The sequence below is a fragment of the Mustela putorius genome, unplaced genomic scaffold (assembly GCF_011764305.1).
Source record: "Mustela putorius furo isolate JIRA1106 unplaced genomic scaffold, ASM1176430v1.1 tig00003845_pilon_pilon_pilon, whole genome shotgun sequence".
Lineage (NCBI taxonomy): Eukaryota > Metazoa > Chordata > Mammalia > Carnivora > Mustelidae > Mustela > Mustela putorius.
The window spans coordinates 78,274,123-78,287,976 of record NW_025421998.1 but is presented as its reverse complement, the minus strand read 5'-3'; the positions used below and the strand labels follow the sequence as shown (position 1 = coordinate 78,287,976).

The 13,854-nt window shown below is 41.1% G+C and overlaps 1 protein-coding gene across 3 annotated transcripts in view; it reads left to right on the top strand.

Moving 5' to 3' along the window:
• Positions 1 to 13,523, top strand: part of AASS (aminoadipate-semialdehyde synthase) — a 51,621-nt gene extending 38,098 nt beyond the window's left edge. For all 3 annotated transcript variants that reach the window (XM_045062920.1, XM_045062922.1, XM_045062921.1), the window contains 8 exons: positions 63 to 171; positions 1,749 to 1,889; positions 7,248 to 7,415; positions 8,656 to 8,751; positions 10,330 to 10,445; positions 11,134 to 11,222; positions 11,701 to 11,877; positions 13,083 to 13,523. In XM_045062920.1, coding sequence (XP_044918855.1) covers positions 63 to 171; positions 1,749 to 1,889; positions 7,248 to 7,415; positions 8,656 to 8,751; positions 10,330 to 10,445; positions 11,134 to 11,222; positions 11,701 to 11,877; positions 13,083 to 13,201 — 1,015 coding nt within the window. In that variant the 3' untranslated portion in view covers positions 13,202 to 13,523. The remainder of the gene's footprint in view (positions 1 to 62; positions 172 to 1,748; positions 1,890 to 7,247; positions 7,416 to 8,655; positions 8,752 to 10,329; positions 10,446 to 11,133; positions 11,223 to 11,700; positions 11,878 to 13,082) is intronic.
• The last annotated feature ends 331 nt before the right edge of the window (positions 13,524 to 13,854 follow it).

Below are 13,854 nucleotides of genomic sequence, written 5' to 3'. Positions count from 1 at the left end.
TCCATGGCATTATTTTTATTTTATATCCAACTTTTTCTCCCTCCCCTTCTTGCCTGTTGTAGTGTGGAAGATGCTGGCATCACAGTCATTGGTGAACTGGGATTGGACCCTGGTCTTGATCATATGCTGGCAATGGAAACTATAGATAAGGCCAAGGAAGTGGGAGCCACGGTGAGCCCAATTTACACCTAAAGGTCCATTTAGGAAAATACTAAGTACTTTATACTTTCTAAAATACTAAATACTAAATACTTTCCATTTAGGAAAATACTAAAAGGTCCAGATTTTTATGTACAGAATAGTCTCCTTATAATTTTAATTAAGGAAGCTGCTATATTCTAACGCATACTTTGACTAGAAGTTTCTAGTAAAATCCTTTAACTGCAGAAATATCTATGTGGTAAAACAGTGTCCAAGGCTTAACAATAGATTTTTAGAGAAATAGATGCTACTATAACATTTGTTTTAATGAAAGATTTTAGACAGCTTTTGGAGATAGTAAGGCTTGATTTTTATTTTTTAATTCTTTTTTAAAGTAGCCTTAAGAACAATAATTTTTAATTTTTTCCCACTTGATTTGTTTTTTATTATTTTTAATTATTTTAAAATTTAAATTCAGCTGATTAACATAAAGTTTATTATTAGTTTCAGAGGTAGAGTTCAGTGATTCATTAGTTTTATATAATACCCAGTGCTCATTACATCACATGCCCTCCTTAATGCCCATCCCCCGGTTACCCATCCCCCCACTCCCCTCCCCTCTAGCAACCCCATTCATGCCTCCACACTCCTCCCCCAGCAAACTCTTAATCCTATAGTTAAGAGTCTCTTATGGTTAGTCTCCCTCTCTGATTTTGTCTTGTTTTATTTTTCCCTCTCTTCCCCTATGATCTGTTTTGTTTCTTAAATGCCCTATATGAGTAAGATCATATGGTAATTGTCTTTCTCTGATTGACTTGTTTCGCTTAGCATAATACCCTCTAGCTCCATCCATGTCATTGCAAATGGCAATTGCAATGGCAAGATTGCAATGGCAAGATTTCTTTCTTTCTTTCTTTCTTTTTTTTTTGGATGACTAAGTGGTATTCCGTTGTATATGTATACCATATCTTCTTCATCCATGAATGGATAAAGGCTTAACTTTTAAAAGTGGGAAAAATTCTTTGGAATATTTTCAGTCTTTGGTATATAAAGTATCCTTTATTCATGAGAAGGAAAATGTGGTGAGTCAGATTAAATACTTTAGGTTATATATATGTAACATGTATGCAATCACATATAGAATCAAATTAGTTAGAATTATATTTTATATAAAGACTAATTATATTGTCTATTAATTCTTTACTAATACTATTTATACCTACATATTACAAATATATAAAAAATTATAATCAAATGTATCATTTGAACACAAAAGTCAGGAGGAACTGACCAAGCAGAATTGAATTAATAGTTGGATTTTTAACTAGCAAAATATTAGTCATAATCTCCAGTGGATTTAAAAATTTTTTTTAAATATTTACAAAATTTTTAAAGATTTTATGTATATATACACACATATATAGCATATATACACAGATATGTATATATATAAATATAACTGACTTAATAAATAGAGTTTGGCTTTAAGGAAGGGTTAAAGGCTTTAAGAAAGGCTTTTGAAAGCCTTTGTAAATGTCAGGGAAAAAACGCAGCAAGTTCACCTCATTTATCCCATTTCTGTCATTGTCTTTCATCCCTATTTTCAGATTGAATCTTACATTTCCTACTGTGGTGGGCTTCCAGCCCCTGAACATTCAGACAATCCTTTGAGATACAAATTCAGCTGGAGTCCAGTGGGAGTTCTGATGAACATAACACAGCCTGCCACCTACCTGCTCAATGGAAAGGTACAGGATTACCAACAAAGCTTTAGAGATAGACACCTGAAGTAACTGTCTCAGAAAGTCCAGACTCATCCTCCCTGAAACCAAGGCCTTTGCTATTGGCTGTGCTGTGTCCTCCGTTCTCTCCTCCACCAATGTTTCCCCGTGGGTCTTGTCTGTTCCAGTTAGTGTGGTCTGCCGGCTGTTCCCAGCAAAGCCTATGCTCATTCTTTCTTCTTCGCCTTCTTCCAAGTTCTTCCTGCAGTTTGAAAATTTACTTCTCAGCTTGTCTGCATGTATAAATACAGGTTGTCTTGTGATTTCTTTCAGCAGGACAAACATTTATTGGGTCCTAAATATGCGCTGAGTCCCTACTAAGTGCAAGGCGCCAAAGGTGGTCACGCTGAACGAAGTCCTTGACCTCGAAGGACTCATAGCTGGAATGGCTCTTGGAATGGAGGGTTTAGTGGATCAGGGAAAGAAGCTAACTTTCTTTCCCAGCTGCTATGTGCCAGAATACAAGAGCCCTTGGCATTCAGTGTAATTTTCATCATTTTGCGGTCAGGAAGCCATGGCTCGAAGAGAATGCTCAGGCATCCAGCTGGGATTCAAACCCAGGTCTGACTAATCCCAAAGTGTTTTCTCTTTTACCAGATTACCTCATGGGAGGTAAGACGCACTGGGATAAACGGCTAAGCTCCAGTGGGAGAAGTTCTAGAGGGAGCTAAAGTGCCACGGGATACGAAGGAAAGAGCAGTTGATGTGACCTTGGCGGGGCTGGGGGAGAAAGTTGGCAGCAGGAGACATGCTCAGCCTGGGAGGGTAAGCAGGTGCCGGGTGGGCAGGGACACGGCCTCCCTGCTGCTGAGCGCCAACTGCATTTGATCCTTGCGACCGCCCAGTGGGTGGCCTGGCCAACTCAGTAGGAAGCGAAGGAAGCATGGCTAACTCAGCCACAGTCCCCGAGACCACAGGAGGCACAGGTGGGGCCCAGAGCACTCGGTTTGCCTTCCTAGTTCATGCTTGTAGCTATAAGGAAGGATTCCCCTGAAGAACATGTGTAACTGGACTGTCAGCTTCTCTTGAAATTTTGTGCTCTGGGCACCTCACCTCTCCCTAGCCCTGCAGGGAGTGGTGCAGGGTGGAATCAGCTGTGTGTCTTACAAAGATTATTCAAGCAGCAGTATTATTAATTCCCAGTGTATCTGAATTTAAACATATTTTGTGTTCAAAGGAGTAAATCGAAAGAAGTTCTCAAGACACGAAGTGAACATTCTTATCAGGCATGGTCTTCTGTGCTTACAATGCATAGAGTGTATGTTGTAGCCTTAACTTCAAATTGGACTCACCAGCACTTTAGAAAATAATGAGGACTGGGCCCATCCCCAGAGATGCTGATTTGCCTAGGTTTGGGGATCTTCAGAAACTCCCCAAATGATTCTGCTGTGCAGCTGACTTTGAGAAGAGCTGATTTAGCAACTGGAGGACCGTATCTGGCTGCACTTAAAACACTAGCAAACAGGCAGGACACTGATGCTGGAAAGACATGCATGTGTTTCAGGATACGAACCAGGACCCCTGAGTGCTGGTCCAAGTGCTGACATTCCTCATGGCACCACCTAAGTCCGGGCAATGATAAAGGTCCACTGGGCACTAACTCCTGATGGTGATGTGGCTACCGATATCCCACCCAGTTCTTCAGTTCTAAGAATCATGAAGGTTTGGGCCTGAAACAGTCTTGATGTTCTACAAAGCACATCCTTAGATCCACTTCTGCCTCCTGTCACGGGTAGCAGCATCTTCCTGCTTTCAGCTCCTGCTTCATCTCCTTCCTTTTAGCGATCCTGAAAAAGAGACTAGCCCGTATTGGGTGTACACTAACATGTGAATGCAGGGAACATTCTTGCTTGCATCGGGCAAATGCTTGTTTTCAGGAAGCCATATCAATGAGAAAGGGATAAGCATGGAAGGGTCAGCAGAGTGCAGCCGGCGTGGGAGGAAGAGTGGGAGCTTTGATGTTAGTGGGCCTGGCTTTGTGCTCTAACTCTACCATGACCAGCTGGGTGGCACTAGAACCATCTGTGAATCTCTCTTAGCTTTGGGTTCCTTGTCTGAAGATAAGGCCGTGTGGGGTCCTTGCAGTGGGGCCGCTGGGCTCCCATAGATGGCAGTCTGCCCAACAGCGGGTTCTCCGGCAGGGCCTAAGTCTCCAGCAGAAATTAGCTATGTAAAGACATCGATAGTGGTGAGTACTCAGGAGAAGCAAGAGGTTATTTTCAGGCAGCAGAAGTTGTGTGTATTGAATTTGAAGTTTCTCCCTTTTATCCCAAACTCCTTTTGTAAAAAAGGAATGCTTTTTGCATCTCCCTGACACTGCGGAGGAGGCTGAGAGAAAACATGATGCTTTGCTTTGCTTTGCTAAAATGATACTTTTTTCAAGGTCCCACTCGAGTTCCCTCTTGTGGATGCAGCTTTTCCTGACCACTCCAGCCCCCATTCACTATTCTTTTGTCCAGACTCCTACACTTTGTATGTGTGTAAGAAGCTTCCGGATGCTGTATTATTCGCTCAGTAATTCAAGTGCATCTGTCTGTCTCCCAACCCAGATAGTTAAACTTCTTAAAGCTTCTCTTGTATTCTTGTCCGTCCATCCCGCTGCCACTGTCACCCCCGCCACGGAGCAGCATATGATTCAGGGATGGAGGGTCAGGTGACCTCTCTGGTTTCTGTTTAAAGTTGAAGGCTTAAACTTTTCCAGCAACTCAGGCTGTGGCCTGTGATCTGGGATGTAGCTCATTGTTCCAGCCACTGGCACCATTTTTAACTTCTAACTTCTGATGGTGTTTCTAGCAACTAGGATTCCCTTCCACGTATTTTAGTTCTGTCCTCTCCGAGGGTAGTGGGACATTGGTGGCACTGAGGAGCGACGTGGCAAGAACTTGGCCATCATCTCCTTCAGCCTCCACTCCCAAGCCACTCCTGGTAAAACAAATACTCTGCGGGTCCTGCTTGCTCTGAAAACACAACCCTGAGATAGGTTTTGTAGCTTTTTTCCCATTGCCTGCTCCTACCTGGGCAGCGCCCAGCCCTCCTTTGTAGGAAGAGCCGCTGCTCTCCATTGCCTGCAGTGCATTTTGAGTGCAGTTTGCAGGTGTGTCACTGGTGTCGTGATCTGGAATGCCACACCTGGTCAACGAGTAACCTTCTCAAAATCCTGATACACAAATAAGCACAATTAGGGGGACAGTATGGTCTAGTAGAAAGCACATGGACATTGGAGTCAGACCAGGTTCACATCCTCCTCTGGGGGACTCCCAGTTTCCGCCTTTGAAAAATGGGTTTGTGTGAACTAAAGGTAATGTATATAGGGCACCAGGCACAGAATGAGTCCTGTATTTCCTTTATTTAAATGTTTTGTCAGTTTATCAATCAAGCTTACTGTCAGTCAGTGGCTGGGAGACGTGTGGGTGTGGGAAGAGTTGGACTTAGGGCAGCCACAGTGGGTAATGGGCCACTGTTTCTGTTGACAGTAGGTGTTGGGAGTGAGCCACTGTCGAGTAAGAAAAAACTGCATATTGTCTGCCAAATAAATAAATATGTCTTTCTTCATCCAAACCATTAATAAAATAGTAAACAGGATAGGGCTTATTCGTGAACCCCACGATACACCACGTATCTCTGTATTAATTGTATTGTATCTCTGTATTGAACTCTGTATTGATGCCAGATGACAGTGATTACCCAGTAATTTGGAGGACAAGTTGTTTTGGCAGCTGTCAATCTCAAAATGAATCATTACTGTTCAGCTGGTATTTCCCTCTTTTCTTCCAAGGATCTCATGATAAACTTATGATCCAGCTGATTTATTTCTGATTAGTAAGGTGCTGGAATATAGTAGTCTCTACTGAATTTTTCTTTAAAACTATTTCCAAATAAGTAAAAAACAAATAAGCAAACTTTAGAATTGCTATGAGTTCTAGAAGTGAGATGTATGTGGAGACCCTAAAAGTTAACGTTTGCCTTCTTGCTAGATTTTTTTTTTTTTAATTTTACTATTCTGATAGAAGAGATGAGTGTGAAAGCACTAGGGCAGAAATGGTCCCTCTGGAAATGTTCACTGTGCAGTCTAGCAGAGTTTCCTAAGAAAGTTAAATGAGAAGCCCTTGGCGTCCTTTGGCTTCTCCCTCCTGGAGTTGTAGTGGGGCTTGGTGCTCTGCAAACCTAAGCCTTTAACTGCAGACATGCCACCAAGGCCTGATCCCTCCTGGGCCTGCAGCCACCTCCACAGCTCTTTCCTTTTCCTCTCTCAGGACAACGTACTCGCAGAACCCATCTATACATAAGCTCCAGGGCTCATGGGATTGAGCTTCTAGCAGACTCCTGTTCGTGGTTCTGTGCAGCTACAGACACATGGTCAGAAGCTGTTTCCAGTGGTGCAGGAGGGACAAACCCAGTTCTGCCAGCAGCCCCCAGATTCTCAGCCCTAATTTGATCGCACGAAGGTGTTTTCCATCATCTCATAAACCTCACACACCCAAAGAACACATTAGTCCTTTCATCAGACTCAAAGGGAAAAACACGCTTCGGTGCCTTTTGAGTGTGAGATTAGGGAGGGAGTGAGTCAGAGGATTACTGAGAAATCAGAAGAGCTTGGGAATTGATTTCTCAGCAGCAGTAAGACCATGGGTAGCACTTAACTTTGAGTTTCGTGGTCTGTTCCTATGCTGTCTTTCCTGTAAGGGGACGTCTCTCCCACTGCCATCCCCAGCATACGCCTGTAAGCTGACTAGTCTAGGCCGCGAGCTCCTCGCGCTTGTTCCGGCCCAGCTGGCACTTGGTGGACATTCAGTAAATGTGTGTTCAGTGGATGAAGGATGGGGTGAAGACAGAGATTGCAACTTCATCACTCTCCTTCCCTCCACAATGAGTGTGATCCTGGCACATAGGTGGTAGGTGTCCCATTTATGTGAGCTGTGACAGACATGTACAAGACTGGTGCCCAACAGACAGCATTCAGAGGGGTGTGTAAGTGGAGAATGAAGTGAAGATGCCACTGTTACCCGAGCACAGCTTTTTAAATGTGTCTGTTTCTTTGAGCTTATTGTTTATTTAAAAGCAAACCCCTAATGAGACATAATTCAGTGACATCTTACCAGATTTAAGTCAGATTTTAGAGCTTGGGAGAATCATGGCCTTCTGAGTCGTTAGTGAAATAGCTTGAGTATGGGATGTCAATTATGGTAGTTTCATTAGCTTTTTTTTCTCAAATCCTCTGTTGCTTTCTTTTAAAATGTTGATTTATTTTTTATCCTAGTAATCCATGTTAAGTCCTGAGGGGAGCACAGTGTTGTAACTCCATTGTGCCTTTCCATTGTTCTTCAGGTTGTGAATGTTGCAGGGGGCATCTCCTTTCTTGATGCGGTTACTCCCATGGATTATTTCCCCGGGTTGAATTTGGAAGGCTATCCTAACAGAGACAGTACAAAATACGCCGAGATATATGGCATTCCATCAGCTCACACTTTGCTGCGGGGGACGCTGAGATACAAGGTAAGCAGCTGTATTTGAGATGAAACATGTTTCCTGCTTTGATGTAAGTGATATGTACGCTTAATTTATCTTGGTAATCAAAATAAGATAATAAACCAGGTTGGAGTCTGTTTTCTCAAGACTTTTTGAGCGAAGGTTTTAGGAGACGACTCAGGAAGGCCTGAGCCAAAAGAGAGCTTTTGACTAATGAGGAGTTGGGCCGCGGGGGCGGGGGAGGTGAAGGGTCACCTTCAGGTGGAGTAAGATTGGGGTCAGGTGACCTCATGGAGACTCTTATCTCTTCCTTTGAGTGCTGACCACAGTCCCAGGCTCTACGTGATGGCATGGTGATGGCAGCATCCCCAGTCTCTTTGGTTCAAATCCAGTGAGAATGAGAAAGTGTGGTTAAAAATACCATCTTTGTTTCATTAGCCCATGAGGTCAGTGGGATAAAAAATGCAATTAGCTTTTGTGTTATGTTTCATGTCCCTAAAACTGAAGATGTAGTCAGCATCATTTTACCCAGAGAAAATCTTAAAATGTTTTTACCACAAAATGGGGTGTAGATTCTTGGAGCATAAGCACAAATATCCACCACACATTTAAGGATTAATGACAAAGGAGTAGTAACAAGTATGACCAGTTTAAGACCATCAGTGTAATAGTTTCCTAGGGCTGTTTTAACAAATTACTGCAAACCATGTAGCTTACAACAACAGAAATTGGTTCTCTCACCATTCTCGGGTCACAAGTTGACTCTCCTCCCTCACATTCATGTGATTTCAGAAGAAGCTCTCTGATTCCTACCTCTTACCCTGCCTGGTCTATGCATTAGGATAGTGGCTCCTAATCAGCAGAATAGCTTATCTGTTTGGGGGAGTTTAATATTCTTACAAGCTCCTTCTTCCATTATAAGAGAGGGAACTGTTCTAGTAAATACTATTCTGCTGAACTGGAAGTACATAATATAGGAGGACATTTACACTTCTGCTGCCAGGAATACCCCTCCCATGTTGCCCAGAAACAGAAGTAAAGATCTGAGTCTTTGAAGAGCTGTTACGTAAAGCAGCAGAATTGCTGTGACACTTTTGATTCTGGTCTAAACACGAGATGTTTGCGTCCAGTAAGCAAGTCAGATGACTACTTTCAGCCCGTCTTTTATATGAGTTACAAGGACAGGTCCCTCTTTTCAATAAAACTTCTAAATTTTTTTTCGTGGAAGGGAAATATTTCATATTCTACTTAATAATTCTTGTTTTAGGGGTATGCCAAAGCTTTGAATGGATTTGTAAAACTGGGTCTTATAAATAGAAATGCATTTCCCGCTCTTCGACCTGAGGCCAGCCCTCTCACTTGGGTGAGTGACTCCAGAATTACATGTTTGCAGTTCTTCAGAAATGTTCAGGTTTGCACTTGGGTTTGGACTAGCAAAGGTACCTGTGGCTTAGATAAACCCTAACCCTCCCAAACCCTTGGTCTTTCCTTGTTGTGGAAGGATGGGGAGATCATGGGCCGCACCGACTGGGCTTAGTTCCTGTAGCAGCTTGTACTGCTAGATTGCTCCCTTCCTCAGCCCTGAGAAGAGATGGATTTGGGCTCTGGGCTCTGCCACTTGTCAACCACAGTGGTCACCCAGTGACAGGAGATACACTGGGGCCTCCTACAACTGATAGCCCAGGAGAGCTATTGGCGGCATCACAGACTGGACTCCCTATCCCCAAATCCCATCAGTTCTCTCTGTTGGTCATTTTTAGCCATGAGTAATTTGAGTTTTCAGTTATAGAATGGATGCCCGTATTTGTGTTGCATTAAAATCTTAGTCTCCAGGTTGGAAGGGACTTCGAAGACTTGGAATTAAACGTAAAGCGGAGCTTCCCCTACTGTTAACTGTTAATAGTTGGTCATCCAACTTGAACCAGTGTGCTCGTATTCCAGTGGAAATGCCTGCAGTTCACCACAAGGAGAAAAAGATCAGTGTTGCTAATTTTGGCATTCTTGCTAACCATTGCTTTAGATTCAGTTTTCCATGTATCTGAGAGCCTTCCAATTCTTTTTACCTTCCATAAATATATAGGTTGGACAGGAGTGAATAAACATCTATAGAGTGAATTTCGAGTTCGAGGCAGCTGGATTGGGAGGGTTTTTACAGGTGTTCTTAGGGGGGTGGTCACAGTATTTTGGTAGCTACAGTTTAGAATAGGAGCTAGCAAACATTGTGTGTGTGTGTGTGTGTGTGTGTGTGTGTGTGTGTGTAAAGGACTAGATTGTAAATATATTAGGCTTCATAAGTCATATGTACTCAATTCTGCCATAGACAAATACATAAATGAGTACGGCTGTCTTCTAATACATTTTTTCTTTACAAAACCAGGTGATGAGCCAAATTTGGCCTGTGAACCAGTTTGTTTTTCTTTAATCAAGAGCATAACTTTTCCCCTTGAAATCCTGGAAAAAAAAGTCTCAATTAGAAAGTAGAAAAAGCTATGATCATAGCTTAAGTGTTATTGCTTTGAGGTTTTATTATCTGCAAGGTCTTTCTCGTCTCTTGAACCTACAAAAGAACTCTGGTTGCTACTGGTAACTGTAGCAATGAGTCCCTTCCACTTGATCCTGACCGAAATGGACTACTGGAAGGTGAGGGAGAATGGGTGAAAAAGTAATGGAGAGGACGTGATGGTAAATATGGTGCCACCTGTTTAGTATTGATTTCATGTTATGATCCATTTTCATTGCTGAAAACTGTTTGGAATATCATTTATTGATGGGTGAGTGTGTAGACGTGTGTGTATGTATGTGTAAGTATTACAGTTTACTATTTCTAGTCATTTCTAATTTAAAGTTTGAGGTGCCTTTGTGAACAGATGTCTTAATACAATAATTTCTCAACTGATTATTTATTAGGAACTTAGAATTTTATCTCTATTTTTATGACCAGAAAGAACTCCTTTGTGATCTGGTTGGGATTTCCCCCTCCTCCAAGCATGATGTGCTCAAGGAAGCTGTCTTTGAGAAACTAGGAAGAGACAACACCCAGCTGGAGGCCGCTGAGGGGTAGGTACCCACCAGTTGACTTAGAGAGCAAAATACTGAATTCCTTCAATATCAATACAAAGATCAATGATTTTTCAGCCCTTTCTAGTCAAAAAGGGTCAAGATAGAACCAGACATTTTACATTGTCTTTGATTAATTTGCTGCTCTAATGTTGGCTTGTTGTAGAGAGATTGCTGCATATACTGTGTTCATGTGGGGATAAAAGGTAGATAAAGAGAGAACTTCAGTGGCAGTTATAACTTGGGAAATGCTTATTTTGAGGCACTTGACTCCTCAGTTCCCAAGTAACATGGGATGTTTTTTCTCTCCCTTATAGGAGATTCTCCTGGTCTTCTGCAACTACTTTAAAATGTTCATTCACACAGCTTTGGCGCATTATGCTGGTCTCCTTAATGTGGGAGAACTAACCTGCAAATTAATCTCATGAGAAGTTTTACAATAGTGTGAATTTATAGTGTGTCAGTTCAGCTCCAGGGAGCACTGCCTTTGGGGGACAGTGTCTGATGATTCTAAAGATTAAAACATTACTATTGTACTGTTATTTACAGTGAGGAGAGTCCTATAACTTGGACTGTCATCTTGTGATTCTTCCCTGTCAGGATAAAAATCCAAAGAGCTCCCTTCTTCTTCCCAAGTGGGATTTTGTGTAGGACTTCACCTAACACAGCTACCTCTTGTGCTTCTCAGGTTGGGCTTACTTGGGGATGAACAAGTCCCTCAAGCAGAGTCTGTGGTGGATGCCCTCTCCAAGCATTTGGCCAGGAAACTCTCCTATGGTAGGCTGTGGGGTATTAGCTACACATCCCAGAAACAGCATCCTAAGCAGTCAGCGCCACTAGTGAATATGAGGGGAGGGCTGGAGCCAACCAGTAAGGATGGGGAAGTATGCTAGGAGGGAAAGAACACTTGGGCTATTTTTCCTGAGGGAAGAATAAGAGAACTATCAAGTAGGAATGAACTTGGGGGGTATAGGAAAGGAACAAACAAATATTTTTAATGCATTAGGAAAATGCTGAAGGGACATTTTTGGGGGAAGAGTGGGCACCTTCATGTCTATAGCCTGGCAACAGTGATACCAACCTAGACAAGGGAACATGGCTAGAGTTATCATTTCTTGAGTTTTTCTCTTGGCCTTTGGGCTAAAGAGCAGTATAGATAATTGTCTAAGGACCACATATGATGGGAGCAGAAGAATTTCATTATTGGAGTTGTAATGATAATGACATTTAAGAATGTCTGTTTATTCATTTTAAGGCCCTGGAGAGAAAGATATGATTGTGATGAGAGACAGTTTTGGAATCAGACATCCTTCTGGACATTTGGAAAATAAAACTATCGATCTTGTGGTTTATGGGGACATCAATGGCTTTTCAGCCATGGCTAAAACTGTGGGGTTACCCACTGCCATGGCAGCCAAAATGTTACTTGATGGTAAGTTCTTTTTTGGAGATCTGACTCTGTCTCCATTCATCCCCAAGTCATTCAGTGCCTGGATATCAAATAATTACTCCTGAGTATGAGACTGGTGTTCACTAAAAGTGAGCTGTCTCAGAAGTTTAAGTACTGACTTGACTGGAAGGTCACCTGATGGTGAGTAAAAGCCATGGGTTTTAGAGTTATACCCATTTTTGGCTCAGTTCATTCACAAGATGGCAGCGTGATGCAGTGCAAGTTACTCAGCATATCTGAACTCTAGAGCTCCCTTGTCTTTAAAATGGGGATTGTCATAGAAATTCATAGTTTGTGGCTTTTTTGTGATGCTGAAATGAAATAATACATAAAGCTCCTACCACATACATGATGCCCCAGGCAATGGTAACTCTTCCTTTCTTCCCTTCATTTCCCTTCATATTTTAGGGGTGCTAACACTGAAAGAGCAGAGGGTATTTGCTTCCAGATGCCCAGAAATACAGACCATGTTTTATTAATCTTCATTTCTCAGTATGTTATCAGCACTCAATAAATATTTTGAATGAAGTGAATTCAAATTTCAACTCTTGCCTCTCCCCTTAAGGTCATCTGTACCTTTTAAGCATTACCTCTGAGTATAATCCTTCTTTTGGTCCTTGTGAGTGTGTGAAGGGAGTAACAACATCAGGCAACTAAATGTGAAATACTGAAAAAAATGTATCTATAATAGCATATCAACTAATATCAAATTAAATGACCTTATATTGATTAAATGATTGAATAACTTAGTTATTGAGGAACCAGAGTAAAGAGGTGATGAGGGGTGAGGTCATCACGGGCTTTAAGGAAAGTACTCAGACTTTCTGTTTCGGTCATCTTGACAAAAGCCTGTGCCCAGATAATCAGATTGGTTTTAATTCATTCTGTTGGTGTTTTGCCTTTTTTTTTTTTTTTTTAAACCATCAGCAAATAAAGCAGATAAGTTAGGTTTACTTTTCTTTTTTACTACACTTGATTCTCTTACTACTCTTGATTCACTTGATTCTCTGATCATTTTGGCAATAGTTAATACAGTTAAATACAAATTCTGATACTATCCCTTAGTCCAGCTCTGCTTTCAATCTATAGTTAACACCTTTCCCTGTTTGGGGTATGGAGACTCTTGCTATGGAAATGAACCTCAATAATACCTCTAAAATGGTAACTACAAATTTATTTTCTTCTAGGTGAAATTAAAGCTAAAGGCCTGATGGGGCCCTTTTCAAAGGACATCTATGGACCAATATTGGAGCGAATTAAAGCAGAAGGCATTATATATACAACACAGAGCACAATCAAACTGTAATTAAGAATTATATCTTGTTTTTATCTTCCCAGGCAACATAGCTCTGAACATTTGTGCAACAAACCTACTTGCTAATGTGCTACTTTGAAATACAAAGCTTGATATTTTTTGAGTCAGTCAATACAATGATGTTTTTAAAATGTAAGTCTCTATTTTAATATGAAAACATCGGGAGCAGGAGATGCCAGTAATTATAAGAAAACTTTAATAATTCTACATGTATTTTTTCATGTGTATGCAAAAGTGATGATTGTGCTGTATGTTAATTTATTGTGCAACTTTTTTCTTATAAGAATATATTTTCCTATGATCAGCAGATAAACTTTTATCATTTTAGTAAGAAAAATTTTTTCACACAGTTATATTTTTGTATTTTTCAAATGGATTCAGTTAGATACTCTTAGATTACCCATCTTATAAGCCTTTGCAATAATTCTGTTTTATGTTTTTTCGGTAAAATTATGATTTATCTAGTAAATGACATTTTTTATAGTTTTCTCTTGAGTGTTTGAAAAGAAAATAGGATTAATTCAGAGTCCACATGATGACCTCATTAGGGGCAGAAAAAGCATTTAACAAAATTTAACACCCTGTTGTAATAAAAAAGACTCAACAAACTAGGAATTGAAAGGAGCTTTTTCAACCTGATGAAA